This window comes from Mus pahari, chromosome 3 (genome assembly GCF_900095145.1).
Source record: "Mus pahari chromosome 3, PAHARI_EIJ_v1.1, whole genome shotgun sequence".
Taxonomy (NCBI): Eukaryota; Metazoa; Chordata; class Mammalia; order Rodentia; family Muridae; genus Mus; species Mus pahari.
Window position 1 is genome coordinate 97,539,222 of NC_034592.1, and position 22,738 is coordinate 97,561,959.

A 22,738-nucleotide genomic window follows, 5' to 3' on the forward strand; every position below is an offset into this window, starting at 1 on the left:
GGCTGATGACTTATTTATAATAGCCAGAAGCTGGAAAGAACCCAGATGTCCCTCAATAGAGGAATGGATACAGAAACTGTGGTACATTTACACAATGGAGTACTACTCAGCTATTAAAAACAATGAATTTATGAAATTCTTGGGCAAATGGATGTATTTGGAGGATATCATCCTTAGTGAGGTAACCCAATCACAAAAGAAGTCACTAGATATGTACTCACTGATAAGCGGATATTAGCCCAGAAACTTGGAATATCCAAGACACATTATGGAAAACAGAAGAAAATCAAGAAGGATGACCATTTGTGGATACTTCATTCCTCCTTAGAATAAGGAACATAACTCTCATGAAAGGTTATAGGTACAGAGACAAAATTTAGAGCTAAGATGAAAGGATGGACTATCCAGAGAGTACCCCATTCGGGAGTCCATCCCATCATCAGCCACCAAACCTAGATACTAATGCTCATGCCAGCAAGATACTGCTGAAGGGACCCTGATATTGCGGCCTCTTGTGAGGCTATGCCAGTGCCTGGTAAACACCGAAATAGATGCTCACAGCCAGCTACTGGATGGAACACAGGGTCCCCAATGGAGGAACTAGAGAAAGTACCCAAGTACCTGAAGGAGGCTGCAACCCTGTAGGTGGAACAACAACAGGAACTAACCAGCACCCCCGGGGTTTGTGTTTCTAGCTGCATATGTAGCAGAAGATGACCTAATCGGCCATCAGTGGGAATAGAGGCTCCTTGGTCTTCCAAACTATATATGACCTAGCACAAGGCAAGGCCTGGGCCAAGTAGTGGGAGTGGGTGGGTAGGGGAACAGAGGTGGGGGGAGGGGCATGGGAAACTTTCGGGATAGCATTTGAAATGTAAATAAAGAAAATAATAATAAAAAAAAAAAAAGAAAAAAAATGGCTGATGAAAAATCTAGAACTGTGTGGTACTTTAGCAGATAAACCATTACAGCTACTTAAGTCAAAAATTAACATTAAGTCAGATAAGAGCTTATGTTCTTCAGTTGCACTAGCCACATTTTAAGATCTCAATAGTCACGTGTAGCTAATTGTCCCCAGGTTAGACAGCATGGACAGGATAAATTATCATCACTAGAGAAATTCTACTGGACAGTGTTAGTGTAGAGAACGCCTTTTGACATCTTGTTAGACACCAAGTTGAACAACATGCCTGCCAACAGTGACAATCTATGGTGAGAAAGAGAGAGAAAAAAAACCCACTCCTAAACAGAATTACAGTGGCCCAGTATTATTGACATTTGTATCACCCCAAAAATACTTACAAAGGCAGGGGGCATCAATCTAAAGTAAGAAAGAAGTTAGGAAATGCCACTTGAACACCTCACCATTCACTTTTAAACATTTGTAAAAGTCTCAAGTTTCTCTCCATCTGCCCACAGCTAATTGAACTTTGTTATTCACCTTCAGATATGTGCCATCTATTGTTCGATTCCTGGACCAAATGTCTGTCCAGTATAACATTTTTTGAACATTCATTTAAACAAAAAGAACTCCACTCAAAGTAGAAACATGCAGACTCTTCCCAGTTTACAAAAAAAAGGCAAGAACTTTATTTTAAACAAATCCTCAGTTGTATAACATACCACATCCATATCTAAATCAAAAACAAACCCATAAGAAGAAGAATTCAAAGGAAATAGAGGGCTTCCATAAAAACATATTATCTCAATGCTACTCTTGCCTAGTGCTTCAGCTAAATGCACAGTGGGCGGGAAAGGAGGAATATGGCACTTAAATGAATAAGAGCAACGAGAGGAAAATTGTCTCAGTCCAAACAATAGGTTTATGAACCTTTGGTATATGTCTCAAATAAATATCCATAAACACATCTTAACCAATAATATTTACTTCCAGGTTTGTTAAGCCAGTGATTGTGTGCATGTGTGTGTATTGCAAAAATAACTGATGACACAATAAGTTGGGATTGACACGGGCTGATTAAGGTCTCTGGTGTGAGCACACAGGTAAGTTCAAACCATGGCAAAATGATGTGCAGCTGTGTAGCACAAGATTAGGTAAGAAATTATAGTAAGATCTACCAGTTAGAAATTCTGTGGCTTGAGTAGATACCCTCCATTTCAACCACAACAACAACAACAAAACAAAACAAAAACCCACATATTTTTAATTCTATCCACAGTCCATAATCTAGAAGGCAGAAATATCCCAAAGCTCATAAACACATGCTCAACGGTGAGTGAAATGACCATCTCATAAGTGGTGTTGAAATTCCCCCCTCCCATTCCCCACCCTTAATAAACAGCACCAGTGCAATTTGAGTTTTAAAAAATTGGAAATATTGAGACATTCCTAAGGTTTGTGTTTTTTTTTTTTTAAATGACTAAGAGCCAGTCATATGGGGCTCTACTGCAAACCTCTGCCCTGGCCAGTCTCCAAAAAGCACCCCACGTAATTCCCTCTAGCTTGCAGATAAACTGTGTTAGGGCTAATGTAAGGCCAGATCAAGGAAAAAGAAAAGCTGGCATGCTATCCTGGGTTTGGGAAAGGGGCATGCTGAAGGGGGAGAATATCCTCCAGGATTATTTTTTTTTTCTGCAGCCCAGGATAAGGGTATGTGCTGAGATGGGTCACAAATTTTATATCAATGAGTGTTTGACTCATGCCGTTCACCAGAATACAGAGCTCAGCAGAGCTAATTCTTGCTTGGCAGCTATGCCAGTTCACTATTATCAGGAGCAGGAAGGGCCATTAAAGAAGAAGGCCCAAGAATGTCCAGCTTAGCCATCTTGTCACTCTACCCAGTGATTTCTGTAGAACTGATGGTGTAACATGTGATGACAGCTCTACTTCTCCTCTTTGTTGATGAAGACCTCTTAATATCTGTATCCTAGACCTTCACAGCGACCATCACCCGAATGAGGGCAAACCTGTGCACCCCGAGTAGCTTGGGGCTACTTGCCACCTAGCAGGCCTTCCCCAAACCTGCCCTTTCTTTCACACATAGGCAGAGTCACTGGACTGAGTCCTGCCGAAATTGGGAACACTGACTCGAGGCAGATCTTTGTTACGTATCTCATAGACTGACTTCCTCTTGGCCTGGGCTCCCCGGACAGCCAGTTTGATCTTCCGCCATCCCAGATGGTTAAGTTCAGCCAGATTGAGCACCACACAAATGCCGCTCACAGCAAACATGAACACCAGAAAGACCGTCTTCTCGGTAGGTCTAGACACATAACATTCTACCTCCTTGATGCAGGGGTAACGGTTGCACTCATACAGCCCTGGAACACTGAAGCCATATAGAAAGTACTGGCCCACCAGAAACCCAATCTCCAGAGCATTTCGAAACACCACTTGGATGATGTAGAAGCGGGAGATACCTTCCTGTCTTCGGAGCTTGGACCTTGCTGCTGTGCGCAGCCCAGATGGATGTGGAGTCAGCTCTTTAACCTCTAAGCAATCCGGTTCTGTCTCCTTACTGGTGGTCTCTGTGTTCTGCAGCACCCCATTGACAATGGCATTTTGCAACTTCTTATCTTCTCGTTTGCTCCCTCCGCTGCCCCCACCCCCAGTTCCTCCAGGTCCCCCTATAGACTCAGCAGGGTCTCTGTCCAGGGCTAGGAAGACAGTAGAGTACCGGCGTTCTCGCTGCTTGGCGGATTGGTGCACAGAATAGGTGATAAAACAGAGACTGGGGGTGCACACCATTATGATCTGGAAGACCCAGTAACGTATATGGGAGATGGGAAAGGCGCGGTCATAGCAGGCCTGGTTACAGCCGGGCTGCAGGGTGTTGCACACAAACATGGTCTGCTCATCATCGTACACCGTCTCCCCTACAATGGCCACAATGAGTATCCGGAAGATCACCACCACAGTCAACAGGATCCTGAGCAGAGGAAGAGGAGGGGGGAGAAAGGTTCTCATAGGCTAAGTCATTGATAGAAAATCCCTGTTTCTTCCCTTTCTGTTTCAGCGCTTACCAGTCCTGGAACAGGGGAGCTGTCCACCCTTGAGTGGTACTGAACTGAGAGTCTGGAAGACAATTTTATCTCTTCCTTTTCTGCTTGGTACTGGCAAGCTTGGAATATTTCATATTACAAGGATCTCACATCTGCACAATTTCATACACTGTTTATGGCCCCTTTGTAACATATATATATATATATATATATATATATATATAAAATCTCCAGCTCTATGTAAAGAATGTCTAGAGACTCTAAACGCACCTTTACTCTGGCAAATGCATGCAGAATCCTTCACAGAGGAACTGTGTTTGAAGATCCACACATGGGGTGAGTATTAATCTTTGTGGGTGTATATCCTAGTCTCTACATGTAGAATATAATCCTCTATAGAAACGGTTATGAGTACAAAATTCACATCTCTACAAATAAATAGGTAGCTGTAGGTAGCTATAAATATGAATAAATATCCACATACTACATATGTATATAAATATATACTTAAAGATATATTCACAAGAAGAAGCCAGTTATGTATGTGGCTCTCTGGCACTAAGTTTTAACAGAGAACATGGTCTAGCTTAATAAATATCTGTTAAAGAATGGTGCATCTGCTGTGATGAGCAAATCCATCTCCCCACTTGCCCTTCTCTGTCCAAATGCAATTCTGCCTTCCTTGTAGATTCTATTTAGGGAACCAGATGGAGATTGGCGCTGACTCCGGAGAGTGGGGGGTACCAGGACTGAGTCCACAAGTCCTTTTCTGATGAGGGAAGTGTGAATCCCCTCCCCCCTGTGGTGCTTTATAGAGAAAGTATGGGGGAGCTGATCAGGAGTAACTGGAGGAGGGGGCGTCACTGGGCGTCGGGTAATCCCTTAATGCAGGCAACACTGGCACTTGGACAGAGGTTGGGGAGGAGACAGAGGACTGGCTGGGGGTCTGGGGGTCGTTAGAGACAGGAGAAGGTATTCCCAAGGGCCGCCCGACGGGCCGCTGACGGCTGGCTTGGTGCCCTTACCTCCCAATCATAGTGGAGTGCTGCTGCACCGCGGCTTCCAGCAGCCTCTCCAAGATGGTCCATTCCCCCATCGCTGTGCATCCGGAGGCAGCAGACAAAGACTGGGCAGTACCGGGCACGTTCTTGGTCCTGGCCCCTCCCCGGGCCTCACCTCCTGACAGGAAGCGAATTGCCCCCAATTAAAGAAGCAAACAAAAATTGTTTTTTAAAAAAATCCACGAGGCCCTCCCCCTTTATTGCACTTAAAAGAGGGGAGTAGGGGGAAGCAATCTAAGTGCGTCCCAACCAATGGAGCTGCTGGCGCGGTGCGGAAGAGCTGGACAGCACCTCCGTGCCGTCCGGGGGTCAGGTGGACTCCCGCAGTCTCCCGGCGAGGGGCGGGGCTGGGTGGCAGCGTGCAGGTGGCCGAGCTCCTGCCCGCGGGAGACCAGTGTCTGCGCCGCGGTCCCCGCGATCTTGCGGTCTGAGGGAGGGTCCGCGCACCGACCCCAGCGCCTGTCACTGGAGCGGGCACCTGGCGCTCCCGCGCTGCGGCGCGCAGAGCTAGCTGCGGGGCTGGGGAATCCGCGGCCACCGCCTCTAATCCGCCCTTAAGTAGTCTCCGCCTGCGTCACGCCAGGTCGGCGGAGGGGAGCAGAGCGCGGCGTGCCGCTGTCGCCGAGCGTCGGAGCCCGAGGGGCCGCGGCCGCGCGCCGCGGGGGGAGGAGACGGTCTGGAGTCCCCCCGCTGCGCCGGGGTTGGGGAGACGGAGGACTGCAGCGCCCCTTGGGGCTTCTGAGGCGCCCAGGTAACCTCACCTGGCCGCCAGTCTCCCGCAGGAGGAACAGACACGTTGGTGAGTGAAGAGGGACCCGAGTAGATGGCTTAACTTGCCCCCGTCTGTCCCTTACCTTTAGCTTTGGGCCTTCTGAGACACCACTAAAATTCCTTTTCTAGATGGTGGTTGGGGGAAGGGAGTTTTTTAGCCCTTACCGGGAGAGGACAGCCGCCTGCGAGAGTGCTGCAGAGGGTCCCGAATTCCGTGTGCGGATCAGGTGCTGAGGTGCGGAATACCTAATGAGACTCCCTGCTGGCTGACGCCTAAATGCAGGTGTGAAGGTGTTCTGAGCAGGAAGGTCTGGGTACAAAGTATTTACCAACCAAACAGGTGCCTAGCAGCGAGCCAGGGGCCTTAATGCGTGCTCATTTCTCCCAGCACAGATAAGGAGGCCGTGGTTTCATTTGCACGTAACTGATGGGAGCAGAGGATGCTAGTCAGGTCAGCATGGTCCAGCCTGGATTTAAGGAGACCCAGTATTTATCTAGCAGAAACATCAGCTCACAATCTCACCCCACCCCCACTCTCTTTATTCAGCCTTTGCCTCCCCCAGCTCAAAGAATAGATTCTAGAAACGGTCTTAAAATTTACATTTTGATGTCAGTTCCATCTACAGCATCTACTTAATTGGTCCCAGGAAAATTGAGAGGATCACACCAGGCTACTAATTAACGGAGGGTCAATTTTAGGAGGCACCAAAGTTGGGAGTGTGTCATATAAATGTACCAAAAGCACAATGAGTAAGGTGTCATCCTTTCAAAAACATGACTGTGAAAGTGTTGCTAGCTGGTCTTAGGAATATAATGCAGCCTTAATTACCCACAGGGAACATACACAAAAGCTACACCAGGATGTGCTTTTGATTCTAGAATGACTGAGTCGGCTGGGTAGCTCTCATGGCTCTGAGGAAGGGCCAGGAAGAAGGGTGCAGAGTAGGGGTCCAGAGTCCCCACACATACGCTTCTGCATGCATAATGCTTACAGACAGAACACAAGCTTTGGCACCAGAGCACGACTGTCCCAAGATTGTCTCTTGGGGATGTCACTGCTAGCTCAAGGAAGCAGCTCTCCACTGACAGTATAGTAAAGGAGTCCACTAAAAATAATGGAGACATGTGTATCATATAAAGGCAGTGTCATGGTTACAGTGGGGGCGGTTTCACTCTCTTGGCAGGAAAAAAAAAAGGTACAAGAATGGAGACAGAAAGAGATCTCTCCAGTTGGTTGACAGATGGGATGGTGATTCCCTTATCTCAAGCGTGATGCACACTCCCAGGCTTCCTCCTCACTCCCCTGAACCCCTATATCTGTTCCAGCTATGACAGACATTTTTTTGGAGTAGAGAATCATAGAGAGACAATGGATGACAGAGTACCAAGAACAATCTATTTAATTACCTTTAAATGTCCCCTAATAAGTTGTACAACAACTCAAAACCGCTTTCTGCGCCTAGGGCTTTTCAGAGCTTTATAGTGAGTCTGATGCAAAGTTCAATCACTGGCCTGAGACTGACTTCTTAATCATCGGTTTATTATTTGAAAATAGGCGCCGATAAAAATGTAAAACACGCAAGTATTACTGGTGTATAAATACCTTGAAACACTTCTATATAGAACCTAGAATGTAAGACATCTATGGGCTAAATAGCTTGTTCTTTAAGGCTATGAAAACTTATTCTTAACACCATTTTTAAAAGCAACAGTTTTTATTTTATTTATTAAAAATGTAATTGTCAGTTGCACTGCAACAAATAGAAAAAAGCACAACCCCAGTTTCTCTGTGAAACTATATGAAAATATACATTCAGGAAATTAAAATTATAGGCTTCGAGAAACTTCCATGGGACAAACTATAAGCTTAAAATATTCATCAATTTCAATTTTATTACCTTACATTTCAAACCTCTGTATGTCAAAGGTCAAAGACCTGTCAAGAGAAATGTGAAAGGTATAGAAATGAAATTTATAGCAAAACAAACAAACAAACAAACAAAAAACACAAATGTTATTCCAAAAGCTGGGGCTACAAAATCCAGAAAAGATCCAACTTTTAACTATTTTTATTTTCAGAAATCATTCATGAGTTGTCTAACACATTTGTGTTTCACTTTCTCTTTTGAGCCCAATCTACTCCATTTTCAATGACTAATTTGCCTTGATTGTTCTGCATTAAATATGAAGAGGATCTACACACAGCTGGGCTTCTCTGACCTTCCTTGGGGCACTATTTCATCTGCCTAGCTTCTGACTGGCTCAATTCCTCTCTGATTGAAGATACTCATTTAAGTCAACTGTAAAGTTCCTCCCATTAATTCTAATTTAAATGTCGTTCTATAACACTAAATGAATGGCATCAGATGAAAATCAAATTTAGAACTGATAGAATTAACCTTAGTGTCCAGTAGGCTACCTGGGTACATTAAGAATACACTGAGTGTCCATATCAGACTGCTAAATTAAAGTCTGGGCAAGTAGGGTCCAAGGTTTTGAGTTACTAACCATCTCTTGTCACTTGAAATTTGGAGAACTTTTACATCCCATGTTTGCTAGTGCAGGAACAAATCCCCAAAACCAAGAAATCCTGTCCCACTCTTCACAGATCTTTAAACAGGTCTACCTGTGCCTCTTTAAGTGAAACTTCATAGGAACTGTATAGTTCGAGTAAAGGCGGACCTTTCTCTTTTGACCTCACTAGAACATAAACCCTTAGGGAACAGAAGGCATAATTCATCTACCATGCTGCTTTCCATGGTATCTTTAGCATACAGCGGCAAATGTAATCAAATTCTTTGGGAAGACTGATGTAATATAAAACAACAAACAACAACAATTTAACAAAATTTAAAACCTTTAAGGTAATTAGGATCATGGAAAAAAAAATAGGAACCAGGGAATATCTAAATCACAATAATTTCCGGGTTGTTCACTTTGTAAATTGCTGTCTTAGCAAATAGTAATGCACACTAACCAACTAGGGAAAGCTTCCTTCCAGATGGAAAAGCTGCAAAGACTAGTCAAGGCTGTGGGTTGAATATTCTGACTCGAGAATGGAATGTAGAGTTTCTAGCAATGACATAATTAACTATATGGGTGTGTCCAGATGTGCTCTCACCTTTATATATGCTCAAAACCTCATTTTCTTCAACCACAGGTTCCACACCGAACCTATTAACAGCTCAACTTCAAATATTTGGTAAGTGAAACCTCCCTGGAACTTGATACTTGTAAGAATATGGGTTGATGTAGTGACCTCTGCTTTCCTGGGCCATATATGACTGGGATGGCAGAGGACATGTACTCTTCATGGTGCTCTCCACAGTTCTTCAGCATTGTGGAAATGAAGCATTTGTTGGAGGACTAAGATGAAGACACACAGAACATCGAATTCTTGTGGCCCAAGAGAGCTAGTTACATGTTCCCTGACTGGAGATGGTCTCTGCTCTTCTTTGTTGTGTAATTATATTGAATACAGAGAGGAAAAGGGGATCCACTTGCCACAGAGGGATCTTAACATGTTATGGCAAGTCTGGATTACTGGAGGATGGGGGATGTCCTGATAACTACTGGTCCCTGCTGCTCTCCTCTCTCCTCTTTTCCTCTTCACTGTGGTCATGACACATGCTAACTAAGCCAGGTAGTGCTGCAGCAGCACAGCTTAGGCTGCAGCATCAGCATCAGCAAGGTGGCCTTGGAAAGCTGATCAGAGCCTGGGACACATCTCTCCTGGGAAGTGGCAATGTCTGCAGTCTCCTGGGATTTGCCTATCCATTCCACTTGGGATTGGTCCCCACATTAACGTCTTTCACATATCATTCACAGACAGTTAGAAGTAACTCAGCCCAGTGATCTACATGCATCTGTTCCCCAATGGAAATATCAAACTGTCTTTTGAAGGGGCAAAACTAACCTGTCTTAGGAGACTTGAAAGAACATAAATAGCAAATGAAATCTATTCTTTGGTGCAAAGGGATATCTCCTTTTTAATCTTTTGTGCTTCTTTCATATGTTTAAATCTCAGCCCAGACTTTTAGAGAAACACTTGCCTTGAAGAATACACAAAATTTACTGACTCAAAGGGGAAAAAAGCTGTCCAACCTACTGATCATAATAGTCCTAAATATGGCCAGAATCTGTTGCTATCTCATGAACCCAAAATCCAAACTGTGACTTTGTTTCTAACTGATGGTCAAATCTACCATCTTTCTCCTGCTAATCCTTTGAATAGCAGAGTATGTACCCCTTTAAAAAAAATCACATGTACAAATTCCACATTCCTCACTTACCTTGTGTATAGAAAATATACCTTGCGCAGTAATATCTCAGAGATTAATGTAATATGGTATTGTGGCCAAAGCAGATGTGTGAAATCACAGCAAATAAATTAACACTCCATTAAGAATCAAATCAGCCCTGCTGACACATAATCTTTCCCGTTTATGTCAAGTCGTGATTCCCATTCACATCGGGAGCGTCCCAGGGAGGCTCATTAGACCTGCAGGAAGAGATTTCTTTTAAGTCAAAGCTATTCACAAGTTATTCAGCTACAGTGAGGGCAAAAGAGCCTTCCTGTCGTCTGGGTACCCGCCTCTCCACGATCTCTTTGTCACTGTCCACCCAAAGCCCCAGCCACGCAGGATATAGCTAGGCTTCCTGCTGAGTTTGCAGTCTGTATAAAAGAGATGAGGAAATTACAGAGGAAATACGTGTGGGCAGGGCCTGCCCTTGAGAAATTGTCAAACTGGGAGAATATCTTTTGGTTGCCATCAGCACCCTGCCTCTGCTTCTTTTACACCAGACTGCAGTGCTGAAAGTCAGACCTCAGGGTTGAGTTCTTCCTGCTGCCTTAGCTACGCTTCCAATATTATAAGGTGGGATGAGAGTGAGTCCCCAGAGCTAATGCTCAAGCCCCATGTGAACCCTACTGGCTGCCTGCTCCTTAACTTTCTGAAGCTGCCAACATCTATTTTGTCAGCATTCCAGGGATTCAGTTGTAGTCTAGTTCAGAGGTTGTTTTGTCAACCAATGTGGCTTCTGGTCTCTCTTAAGCACCCACAACAAAGGCTTCTATGGAGAGCTTCTTGTTTCTGCAGTGGATTGAGACCAGAGAGGGACCACCCTCACTTGTCAGTCATTCCATGTTCAGTTTAATTCAGTGGTTCTCAACCTATGAGTCATGACCCCTTTGGGGGCTGCATAACAGCTATCCTGCACATCAGATGTTTACAGCATAATTCATAACAGTGGCAAATTAGAGTTATGAAGTAGCAATGAAATAATTTTATGGCCTGGGGGGTCACCAAAATATGAGGGACTGTATTTATTAAAGAATCGTAGCATTAGGAAGATGGGGATTCTTTTGCTATATCCTCATGTTTCTACCCTGATGGGATTCACCTTGAATTTATATCCTGTTGACTATTGAATTCTCCATCACTATGCTTCGCCCACCCTCACCCCTTACTCTCCCTCCACAAAGGAAAGTAATCCGATGAGGGAACAGACACAGGGTGTTAATAACTGATAACCACTTAATGTATTATTATCCTTCTCAAAGGAATTATCCTTATTCAAGTTGCAAAGCTTTCATCCAAAGAAATGAAGATTTTTAGGGAGCTTTTGGAATACTATGCTTCAAGAAGTGAGCAGCTATTTGGGAGCAAGGGATATCTAAACCTTTCCAAATGATATTACACAAAAAGTACTTGCTTCATTTATTGCTCTATAAAGGGTCCAACTTGTGGAAATACGGGAACCACACAAATGCAATGATTCTTATATTTACTGCATCTTAAAACCACCAGGGAGCTTTGAAAGCTCACAGTACCTAAGCTCTACTCAGACCAATAAAAATCAGTGTTCCTGGAAGTGAAATCTATGCATTTGTATTTTCAAAAGGAAAAATATTTAGCTTATTCCAGCTCCAATACACAGTCGAAGTTAAGCTCCACTGTAATAATGAACACCATTAACAGCAGAGTAGTGGTAGCCTTAACAAACCCAGTGAATCGGGCTTTCTCCCCATGGTGGGAATGGCTGCTACTGGACACAAAGCCAGAATTTCATTCTGAAAATGTGTTCATGTGATTCTGTAAGTACTTAATATAATCCACACAGGCTAAGTAGTTAGTTGCTAAACTGAAAACACCCATCTCATTTCATCCCAGTCCACTCCTGGCCATCTGGTCCTCTGAATTTCCATTACAGGGCCATGTGTGTATTAATGAAATGATTGCATCCGATTACATCTTTTATTCAGAGCACAAGAACAGTCCATGAATTCTGTCCTCGAGCATTACTGATTTTGTCGTGAAGTCACTAATTAAGTTTACTCCATTTCAGGCAGAGGTGGGATTGCTGTTCACTAAGGTAAGAAAATAAATAAGTTACTGCTGATAATAAAATTATAATTTTGCTGCCTAGCAACCATAGGATAGAAACTTCAATCAAAAATGTTACCTCATTGTTTTCTGTTTGTTTGCTTTGTTCAAGACAGAGTTTCTCTGTGTAATAGACTTGGCTGTCCTGGCACTCTCTTTATAGGCCAAGCTGGCCTTGAAATCAGAGATCTGCCTCCTCTGTCTCCCAAGTGCTTGGATTAAAGGCATGTGCCACCACCACCCACGGTTACTCCATTAAAAACTGTCAAAAATGTAGTGTATATTCTGATCAACTTGTTACAAGTGGTATAAAAGAGGACCACCAAGCAATTGAGCTTCCTCTCTCCTTTCCTGCACTTCTCTAGAAAGGGTGGGTAGTCAGAGAGCCACATGCCTCGATTATATTACTTTGAAGTTGTTTAATTGAGTAGGCATCAGAATGAATAAAAAAACAGAATGGAAGGGGACTGAATGGATACATATTATTGTTTATTTATTCTATTAACTAATGCTTAGTTATTATACATAAATTATTACTCTACTGACTAATAACCTTTCCTACCTCCAATCTTTTCTAGAAGAGTATTTTCTTTACAGTTTTTTACTGATTTTTTTTTGTGAGTTTCACATCATGTACCCCAGTTCCACTCATCTCTCTGTCCCCTTGTATCTACCCTCTACCCTTGTAATCTCCCCCCACCAAAGAGATAAATAATATAATATAAAATAAAATAAAATAGAATAAAATAAAAAAAGAGTCAAACCAGAACAAAGCATGGAAAACATTTCCACGTGGAAGCTGTAGTATGTCAGTGTGTCCCACACTCTACCCTTTTGTCCATGCATCTTTACTTGCAAATGCTCATGGCAATGAGTCATTGGTCTAGTCCGAGGCATATTTTTAAAATAATCAACAGATGTTTACAAATATCTATTATGTGTTTGTAATCATTGATCCAATCACATTCTACCAAAACACTTATACTTGATCTCCGCACATACAGATTTCTGATCACCTCATTCATTCATTTGTTCAATGAGACTCAGTCATTGCTGCCTGTGTGCCAGAAGGAGACAAAAGCAAGCAGAGAGCAACACTGCTCTGCCCTCATCGAACTTAAAACCTAGTAGGAGAGACATCTGCATCTTAACCAAATAGTAATAAATCAAATAATCTCAAGTGCCAACGTTTATGTTGAAAATTGTGGTTAAACAAACTATTAAGTGACCACTCTGAGATGTACAGGCCATCATATATAATGGAACAAGGAAAGGCTGGCCTACTCTGTGAGGAAGGGTTGGGTGATGGAAGACATTCTATAGCTGAGATAGAAGGGAGCAGTAAGCAAAAATCACAGGGAAGGGAGAGCAGCTTTCCCAGCTGGAGAAACAACACAGAACAGGCTGTATGTAAGATACAGCCACACATTTAAAGAACTGAGTTTTCTCCATGGCTCAGCAAGGCAGAGAGAGGCTTAAAGCAAAGCTGGGAAAGTAGGTAGGCAGTAACTCAAGTAGACTTTAATATGTTGGGTTAAAGGTGCTTAAGTTTCTTTCTTAATAGTCATGTGCACCATTTGGGGAAAGGTAAAAAAGGAATGATACAATTAAGCTTATTCTTTAAGGTTAAAAGACAATCATGTATATATGTATGTATCTGTATGGGTATGTACATGTGAGTGTACCACCCTCAGAGGCCAGAAGAGGGTGTCAGGTACCTTGGAGCTGAAGTCACGGGTGATTGTGAAGTATCCCAGATGGGTGCTGGGAATTCCTTCTCTCTTCTGTAGGAGTAGTAGCTGCTCTTAATCCCTGAGCCCACTGGGTTTGTTTATTAAAATTCAAAGGGATGCTCTACTTGCACTGCAGTAAGATTTGGTTAGAAAGGTGTAGTTCTTTTCTAGTTTCTGTGATCAAGTAGCTGACAAGAAGCAAGTCCGGGAGAGCATGTTTACTTCTGCTTACAGTTTGAAGCAATATGCTCTATTGTGCTGAAAGAGAAAGACATGCCAGCAGGATCCCTGGGCTGAACCATCACTTTGCAGCTCTACTCAGGGAACAGAATGAATGGAAAATGATACTTATCTATAAAACACCACCCCAGCCCAGATTAGTGACCACTATACCTCCCAAAGGCTCCACAGCTTTCCCAAACAGTATCATCACCTGGTCAAGCCTTCAAACATGTGACTGACTGTATATGGGGCATTTTTCATTCTCACCACAACAGAGAGTGGGCAAGAATAGAGTCAAGGAAAGAGTGGGACACTGCTATTGCAGATCACGTTGGTTAGACTCAGTGAATATCCTCACATAGATACCTGTCTTCCTTCAAAGATTATCTTTATACCAAAGAAAGATATCTCTAGATCTAGCAGATGATTACATCTACCAACAGGTAAATTGTAATGCTATTTAATTATGGAGGAAACAAATAGATCCTCATTACAATGACCAACAGAAACCACAAGTGGATGGATCTCAGAGGTAATTGTTCACTGTGATGCCTCATCCAAACTTGTTCATTCTTAGCCACAGGAAACAAATTGTGCAAGACAGCTCTTTGGCATCTATTAACTCAAATGCATGGTAAGGCTGGCCACACAATGATGGAATCAAGGCTTCTGTGTTCTCTGTCTCCCTCCTACTCCTCCAACAAAAGTCCAAGTTTGCCTCCATTCTACAGTTCAGCAAAGTCTAGAATGATGTCTAGGTGGGGGGTAGGGTTCTGCACAGGAAGGAAAATGTTGAGACATTAATATTTGGCAGTGTCCTGAGATTTATTTAAAAGTAGAATAACTGTCAAAGCAAGTAGCAGTCCTACACTGCTATTAACAAGCAATGGTAAAGATAATAAAATGAGGCTATGTCCTTTAGAAAACAGACACTTACTCCAAGCATACTCAAGAGTGTTTCTGAGCATCTACTTGGCTTCTCTTTGGGGGTTGTCTTCAAATCCCCTTGTTAGTAGATCAGAAAACTCTTGTCAATTATTTAAAATATCCACCTTGGGTTTTTTTTTTTTTTTTTTTTTTTTTTTTGGTTTGTTTGTTTGTTTGGTTGGTTTTTTTGTTCGTTTTTTCTACAGGTTATATGAGCCAGCTTGGTTACTAAATGTGAAAATGCATATTTTTCAGTAAGTCTAAGGTTAAGAAATTTTAAAAATGGCTCGCACCTGCATTGCAGAGCAGACAGCTGTGCAGTCAGGTCCAACTTCCTCCTACTTCTATGAGTTACAAGTCAGGAAGGTTCTTCATGTTGGCCATTAGGACACGGGGGCTTCTAGCTATTTGCAAAATCAACCTTGCCTTCAGAGGATGAGTTTGCCATTAGTGAGGACACTTATAAATACTTATAAATGCAGCCGCTCAGAGAAAAATCACACTCATGAGTCAGCAAGTGTCTAAACTGCTCAATACAGGAGCAGCAGGTGGTACTGTCACATGACCTCCCAGGTGCACGAAGAGCCACAGTGTAGTCTGTGGCACTTCACATTGTCAAGTGCATAGTTGCTGATGTACTAGGGCAGGGATTTGTGGAGGTTTTCTGGTGAATGAATAAGTTATGCTAACTAGGTTTCAGTTTCATTCAAAGCACATATTTTCTGGCTTCGAAAGGGCTCAGCAGTCGAGTGCACAGGCCCTTAATTCCATCTCCAACACTGCACATGTCTGTACGAGCACACATTATACATAGACATATACACACAATGTTTCTAGGCAAGCATTTGACAACTAAGCTACACTTCTTTCCCTGGACTATAGTCCATGTGATAGTATAGATATTTACATACATCTTTAGGTAGAGTCTTTAAAACAAAAAAAGTATCCATGCCAGGTGGTGGTGGTACATGCCTTTAATCCCAGCACTTGGGAGGCAGAGGCAGACAGATTTCTGAGTTCGAGGCCAGCCTGGTCTACAAAGTGAGTTCCAGGACAGCCAAGACTATACAGAGAAACCCTGTCTCAAAAGACAAAAGCAAAAACAAAAAAACAACTATTGCCAACTATTGATGAAATATACANGCTCCCATACTCTTACTGAAATGTATACACTACAGGCTTTGTTATAATTTCTCAGTGGAAGACAAGATGCACNCTTAATCCCCAAGCACTTTTTAAAGGATCAATATCATATCTAATTCTCCTAAGAATCCTTGAGAAAGAAGGATCGGACGTCACTAAACTTGGCAATGATACCCAAAGATTTATCTACAGCTTAGAACACCGCTGAGCTTCATAGAGTCACCCCACAGACATCTAGATGTCAAAGTATTGACAGGACTAATTTGTTTTCATCTTCTCCTATTCTCTTACTCTCTAGATCCTTTCTTTCCCATTAAGCGTTCAGCTCTACACCCTGGATGCTTATCTCTACAGGTGACTTCTTTGAGACTGCATTCAGTTTTGACCCGTACAATGTCCTAGCAAAAGCTGAAAGGACAGAAAGACTGTGAGGTCAGGTGTTGACTCCTCCCTGCTTTGTGACATTTCCAGTGCATCTCTGTGGCTAAAGTTTCTGTCATGCCCTTCAAATCTCACAACGTGCTGATAATTCTATTTTTCTCCCTGTGCCTACCAACTTTCAGGTAGTAACATCTTCCTATGGCTGTTATACCTTAGCTGTCGGAGCATCTATCTCTTGTTGACTTCTATATATCTTTCCTTCATTGAAAACTTTCTTCAGAAATCACAACTGAGTTGTCTGATTCCTCTGGGGCCCTGACTGATCCACCACCATCCTTTTTTAGTTTATTTTTATGAAAGGGTGACTAAAAATATAACCTAGCTCCTCAAACCGAAAGCCTGGAAGTCTATTCCTATTTTTGCACCCATTCATCAAGTCGCGATGACCCATTTATCCCTAAAGCAATAAAGTACCTCCAAAAGCACACTCTTCCCTATTCTCCTCCCTCCTTCACAGGCTGTTAGATCCAGATCCTCCCAAAATGCCTGTTTATCTCCTAAACTCTCTTCACGCTACTAATGCTACTAATGAAAGGGCGTTTCTATGATGAGCTCTGGCCAGGCTATCTGCCATTTTCCAGAATCCTTGCAGTCTTGTGAGTAGGTTGGACCACATACAGGAAGTTCCTTAGAATTTGGTCCATACTTACTCGTCCTGTTTTCACACTGCCCTCATTCTTACCATACAAGGCTTCATAGAACGTCAAAGCCTGATGCACATTTTCATGTGCCTCCTTTGCCAGGAGCGTCCATCCCTAAACGTTGCCTCTGACAGTCCCTGACTCATTGTCCCTAAACCTCTTTCTATTCTATAACTTCAGTGGGGTCTGTGGCATTAACGAGGGCACACAATGCACAAAGGGATTCCGCAGATGGGTCTGCTCTACTGTCTCAAGTTCAGAGCAGGTCCTGCAATGAAGATCTCCGCAGAAATGTTAGAGTAGGCGTGGTTGGGAGGTAAGTGGTTTTGCACATCCTGAAATCCATTTGTCTTTCTTCATCTCTATCACTCACTATCAGGTTTGGGTCTTTATAATTTTCCACGAATAATTCAGTAGCTTCTTTGCTGACCTCTCTGATTCTAGCCTTCTGCTTTTTAATGTACCCTTCACACTGCAATGAGCATTCATGTCAAGCCCTGCCCCTTCTTTCCACATTAATAAACAATTTAACAATGCAAACTCTAGGACATGAATTCTTATATAAACTGACTATTGCCAACTTTTCAGTTTCATCTCTTACAGATTCTTCTCTATACCCTGACTGGACTGAGATAACGGCTATCCCCCTAATTCATCATGGTGTTGTGGTCCAGGTCATATCATCTGGTCACTCGCTGCCTGGAAACTCTTTCCTTCAGCTGCCTCCCTACCTGCCTGCCTCTCTAGGCTCAGTCCTGGAGTATATCTGAGAAGACTCCCATGCCCCCGCCTTTCTCTGTCCACTGTCTGGATGTTCCCATTGCTCCCCCTAGCATATCACTTCCTGTACTCTACAGCAGCACATCTCACCACCACTCTCCAAGCTTCTCAGAAGCAGACTTTTTATTTATTTCTATTGTTCCACTTCAGTTTTGCTTTTATATACTTCAGTGCTTAGGACAGTCCGTGAGATGGAATAGATGCTCAAATATTTGCTGAGTGAAACTTCATAACTAGGACAGCACTAAGACACTAAGACTGATGGGAGAGAGATTTTTTTTGGGGGGAGGGGAGTCCAGATTTCTCCAAACCCAGTAAAATCCACCATCAACCCTCCCCCCGGCTTTGCCTTCCCAAGGGATCCTTGCCGACCTTATCTTCTTCTTTATGTATATCTAGTACCCTTTAGGGCACTTTTTTTTTTTTTTTTTTTTGAAGAGAAAATGACGTATGAATGTGATAGATTTGAGCCTAAATCCTGCTATGCAATTATTTCTGGAACTAAATTACTTTGCTTTTTGAGCACCAGTTTTCTCCATTCTCAGAAGGCCAATATCACAACAGGGTTGAGTGAATGACATGTTACCTAGTACACAGGATCTGCTTCATAGATGTAAGTCTCTAGTACTTTTTTTTTCTTCTTGTCAACTTGATGGAGTGTCGAATCATCATGAGCATGTCTATGAGGACTTTTATAGATTAGTTTAATTGATGTGGGAAGACCTGTCCTAAATGTGGACAATGTCATTGCATGGTCTGGAGTCTCAAGGTGGCCTACAAGGTGACTGCTAGCTGGGTACCAGCTATCATTACCCTATGACGCAGACACACTGTGACCAGCCCACTCCTGCTTACATGACTTCCGTGCAATGTACCGAAAAGGAGTGTCCCAAATAAACTCCTCCTTAAGTCACTTTTGTCTAGTATTTTGTCTCAGCAATGTAAAAAGTAAGGAAACCCCCACACTCTGCCCATATCCCATCTTCCCGGTCTGTTCTGGTTTTGCATTTGAAGTGAAGAATTGTACCGCTACAATCCACAAGGGCATAGAGACATGTTCATGTTAGTTTAGTGAATAAAATTCTTGATTTTACTGATTATCAACCTGGGATTTAGAGAGATTAAGTGACCTGCTTAAATCTTACAGCTGGGAAATGGCTAAGCCCAAAGCCACAACCCATAACTAATGCTTAAAGCGGTGTTTATGTTGTCCAATTGCATGAAGCCACAGATGAATATATACACATCCCAGAGCAAGGTTCTTGGGTACATTAGGCAAGCACCGTACCACTGGTTACATCCTCTATCCCTAATTTTTTGTTTGTTTTGTTTTTTGAGACAGGGTTTTTCTATGTAGCCCTGGCTGTCCTGGAGCTCACTCTGTGCCCCTATTTTAACTCTTTATTTTGAGACAGAACCTCAGAGTTGCCCAGGCTGGGGTTGCTAGCTTGGGGCTCGCAGTCCTACTGCTTCAGCTTCCTGGGAGTTAGGTTTGCAGAACCGTGTGCTCCAGCCCAGCTGCAAATGTTTTCCTCGAATGCTTTCTTAATTTCCTCTCTGTCTCTTTTGTCCTAAAATTTCACAGTGGTATGCTTTAGTGTGGATCAACTGCTTTATCATTGGAGCTAGAGACAGTAGCCTGTCTCTGTAAAAAGCAAACCCCGCTTGCCTCTGTCCGGGGCCAGCCTGCAGTCGCTTTGGATGGTTGGCTTCTCTTCACCAGCCTGTTCTGCCTTTTGCCACATGGACCCTGACTGATCTGACTTGCTGATATTTTGCTCCTTCTCTTGTTCTCTACTTCTTTGCTCTTCTTTCTTGGAAATTTCCTCATTTTTTTCTTCTACTTTTGTTGCATTCATTTTTTTTTTCTGTAATCATACTGTTAACTTCTAAGAATTTATTTGCACTGACATTTCTCTTTGTATGGATTTTTTTTTCTTTTTCCTTTTTTAAAATGCACACATGTGGTGGATACGCTTGTGTGTTCGTGTGGGGTGTGTGTGTGTGTGGTGTGTGTGTGTGTGTTTATGTACACATGTATATACAAGAAGGCCAGAGGTCTCATAGGCACTTTCATCAATCAACATCAACCCTATGTTTTAAGACAGGGTCTCTAGGGAACTTGGGGTTCACCAATTTGACTGCACTAATTAGATAGTAAGCCCTGGGGAATCCCACTGTCTCAGCAGAAGCACTGAGTTATAGGTATGTGCCACCACACCCGGCCTTCTTACACGGTGTTCTGGATAGGAACTTGGGTCCTCGTACCTGTATACCAAACACTCTACCAAATGAGCCATGTTGCAGCCATGATAATTTTTCTAGTTTACTTATTTTCTGCTGCAGTCTTTTCTGCCTCTAAAACTATTTTAAGTTTACTTAGAACTCCACATTTTTACATTATTTTTCAGATTTTTTTTTTTTTTGTCAACTCATGTCTAAACATGGACAGAGCCCCAGGAAACTTGTTGGAAATTCCACATGCATAAATGGAACCTGCTGGCTTGGAACTTTGCTGTAAAGTTGTTGTTTTTTTTGTCAGAGGAAAGACACTGGGGGTGGCCCTGACACTGAGAGATGCAAGTGGTATCTAGAGAGTGGGGAGCAGGCATGATCCCTATTGTCTGACAATGAAAAATACAACTCCTCACAGCAATAGTTATCCTACCAGCTCATTGGACCACTGAGTTAGGAATCCCAGGATAATACTATTTATCTTTCTCTCGGCGTGATCAGATTCTTCAGATAGGAGTACACCAGTCTCCTGCTTGGACAGGGAAAGCCTGGCTTCCAACAGTCTTGTGTGCAATCCTCTTCCTCTTAGCTACATTTTATTCTTCTTCACCCTTAGCTCCTGCAGCTATTTCTACAGTTAGCTGTCAGTCACAATCAGCCGTCAGTCTAGTTTTCAGCTTCTTATTCTCTCCGATCTTAGGTATTTATGCCTTCTTAAAATTGCTTTGCTATGGAGATGGTTGAGATTTATAAAGGGAATGGGAATAAACACACATGTTCTCTCCCCTATTAATTGGAGTCTCAGGATTCTATTCTTCCCATTGATGCATTCACTGGCATCCTCTAGTAAGGAAATCCTAAACATAACGAATCAAATGAAAACAATGTACCTGCATGAAATGCGTGCCACACATAAGGTATAGTGTCTGTGCTGTGATGATTTCTCCTGGCCACATTTCCTGGTAGGTTTTGATAACAGTGGTGATTTGATACGTTTTCTTCTCTTTAGGAAATCTATTGACTACAATTACTGGGAAAGACTAATTTGGACTGTATATAGTCTGTACATTTTGCTGTAATAGGAAACAGTTTAAAGCTAAGCCCAGGAGAAAACAAGAATCCAAACACACTCTTCTAGAAATAAAAGACCAGCCTGGATTAATTGACTCACTGAAGTTCTGTGCAAACAGAAACCAGATTTCTTCTGTTGACCAATTACCAGAGCCTCTGAGACAGCGACTTCAGCTCAATGTCACTGCCTGCAATTTCCTTGGAAATCTGATTTTCACTGTGGTCCCTTGAAAACTGACGGCGGCTCGGGAGGAAACCTAGTCTGTGCTCTGGACTTCCATCCATGCACTGATGCTCTCAGTGTTACTGTGGTCATACTCGCATCTATTATGAAAGCAAGAAAAGGACACAGCCATCCTTCCCAAGTTCAGGGAGTGCTGGCTGTGATTTCTTCACAAATGCACTTAAGTCTTGCATAAAGGTAGATCATGCATTACAATACAGGCAGGAAAATTTCTAATGTCAAGTAGAAGAAGATATCATTTAAAGCACATTTTCATGGAAATTGTGCTGTTATGTGCAGCCCAGAACAGCTGAAACTTGAGCTCAGATTGGTAGGACTTCTCCATCTTAACAGCTAAGAAAAGGGACCACTTGTGAGGTGCCATGGCAACAGCATCATGTCCAATGGTTCTTGGAGAAATCCATGCAGAAACATGATCAGAACACACAAGGATTTGCTATTGATTTGATGAAACAATGGGCAAAGTATTTCATTTTCTATCATATTCTAATGTTTTTCATTTTAAAAATATACAAATAATATTCAGCATAAAAGAACCAGGATGTGAAAATGCATAAAGAAGACTAGGGTCAGTCTCTTGGAGATTTTTTGTGCCTCTATAGATGCCCATATTCATGAAGGAAGGGGAAAAAAAAAACAGGGTTGTTTGTGTTTTACAAATAACAACAACAAAAATGATTTTCTATCAGACATTTTCACTGAAAGGGTTGCACAGAGATACAAAGAAAGGAAGTAAATCCTGATCAGAATATGAGGGGAAAATGTGTCCTTGAGTTTCTACTGTCCATGTTACTGTGGATAGAATGGTGATGTAAGAGAAGCAGAACAAACATGGCTGTAGAGGCACAGAACTTTAGGTTGGTGGCAAACACTTGTTAAGTGATTAAGGACAAGCACCAAAAGAATAGAAAGATTGTACAAGGCTTCTAGACTGTCCAGAGAACAAGGAAAGGAGAAGCAAGGGAACACTGGCTCAGGTAAAGTCAGCATCAATCCCTGCTGTAGCTTCCGGTGTCCTAGGTATAGTAAGTGCCTTAAATAGCACATACTGATTTCCCACAGTGCTACAGGACGCAGGTTCAGTTCCCAGGAGACACTCTTTTCTTAGCTTACAGTTAGC

General features: G+C 42.6%; 1 protein-coding gene and 1 long non-coding RNA gene across 2 annotated transcripts; one reads left to right on the plus strand and one right to left on the minus strand.

Annotated features, from left to right (window-relative positions):
• Positions 1 to 1,562: 1,562 nt before the first annotated feature.
• Positions 1,563 to 5,545, minus strand: Gjd2 (gap junction protein delta 2). The gene is made up of 2 exons (XM_021193738.1): positions 4,989 to 5,545; positions 1,563 to 3,890 (listed from the first exon to the last, which is right to left on the minus strand). The coding sequence occupies exons 1-2, from the start codon at positions 5,057 to 5,059 to the stop codon at positions 2,996 to 2,998; spliced, it is 966 nt and encodes a 321-aa protein (XP_021049397.1). The 5' UTR covers positions 5,060 to 5,545; the 3' UTR covers positions 1,563 to 2,995.
• On the plus strand, positions 5,536 to 22,250 carry LOC115063613. The gene is made up of 4 exons (XR_003843447.1): positions 5,536 to 5,823; positions 8,956 to 8,997; positions 12,144 to 12,170; positions 21,313 to 22,250. It is a non-coding gene; the product is annotated as an uncharacterized LOC115063613 (long non-coding RNA).
• Positions 22,251 to 22,738: the final 488 nt, after the last annotated feature.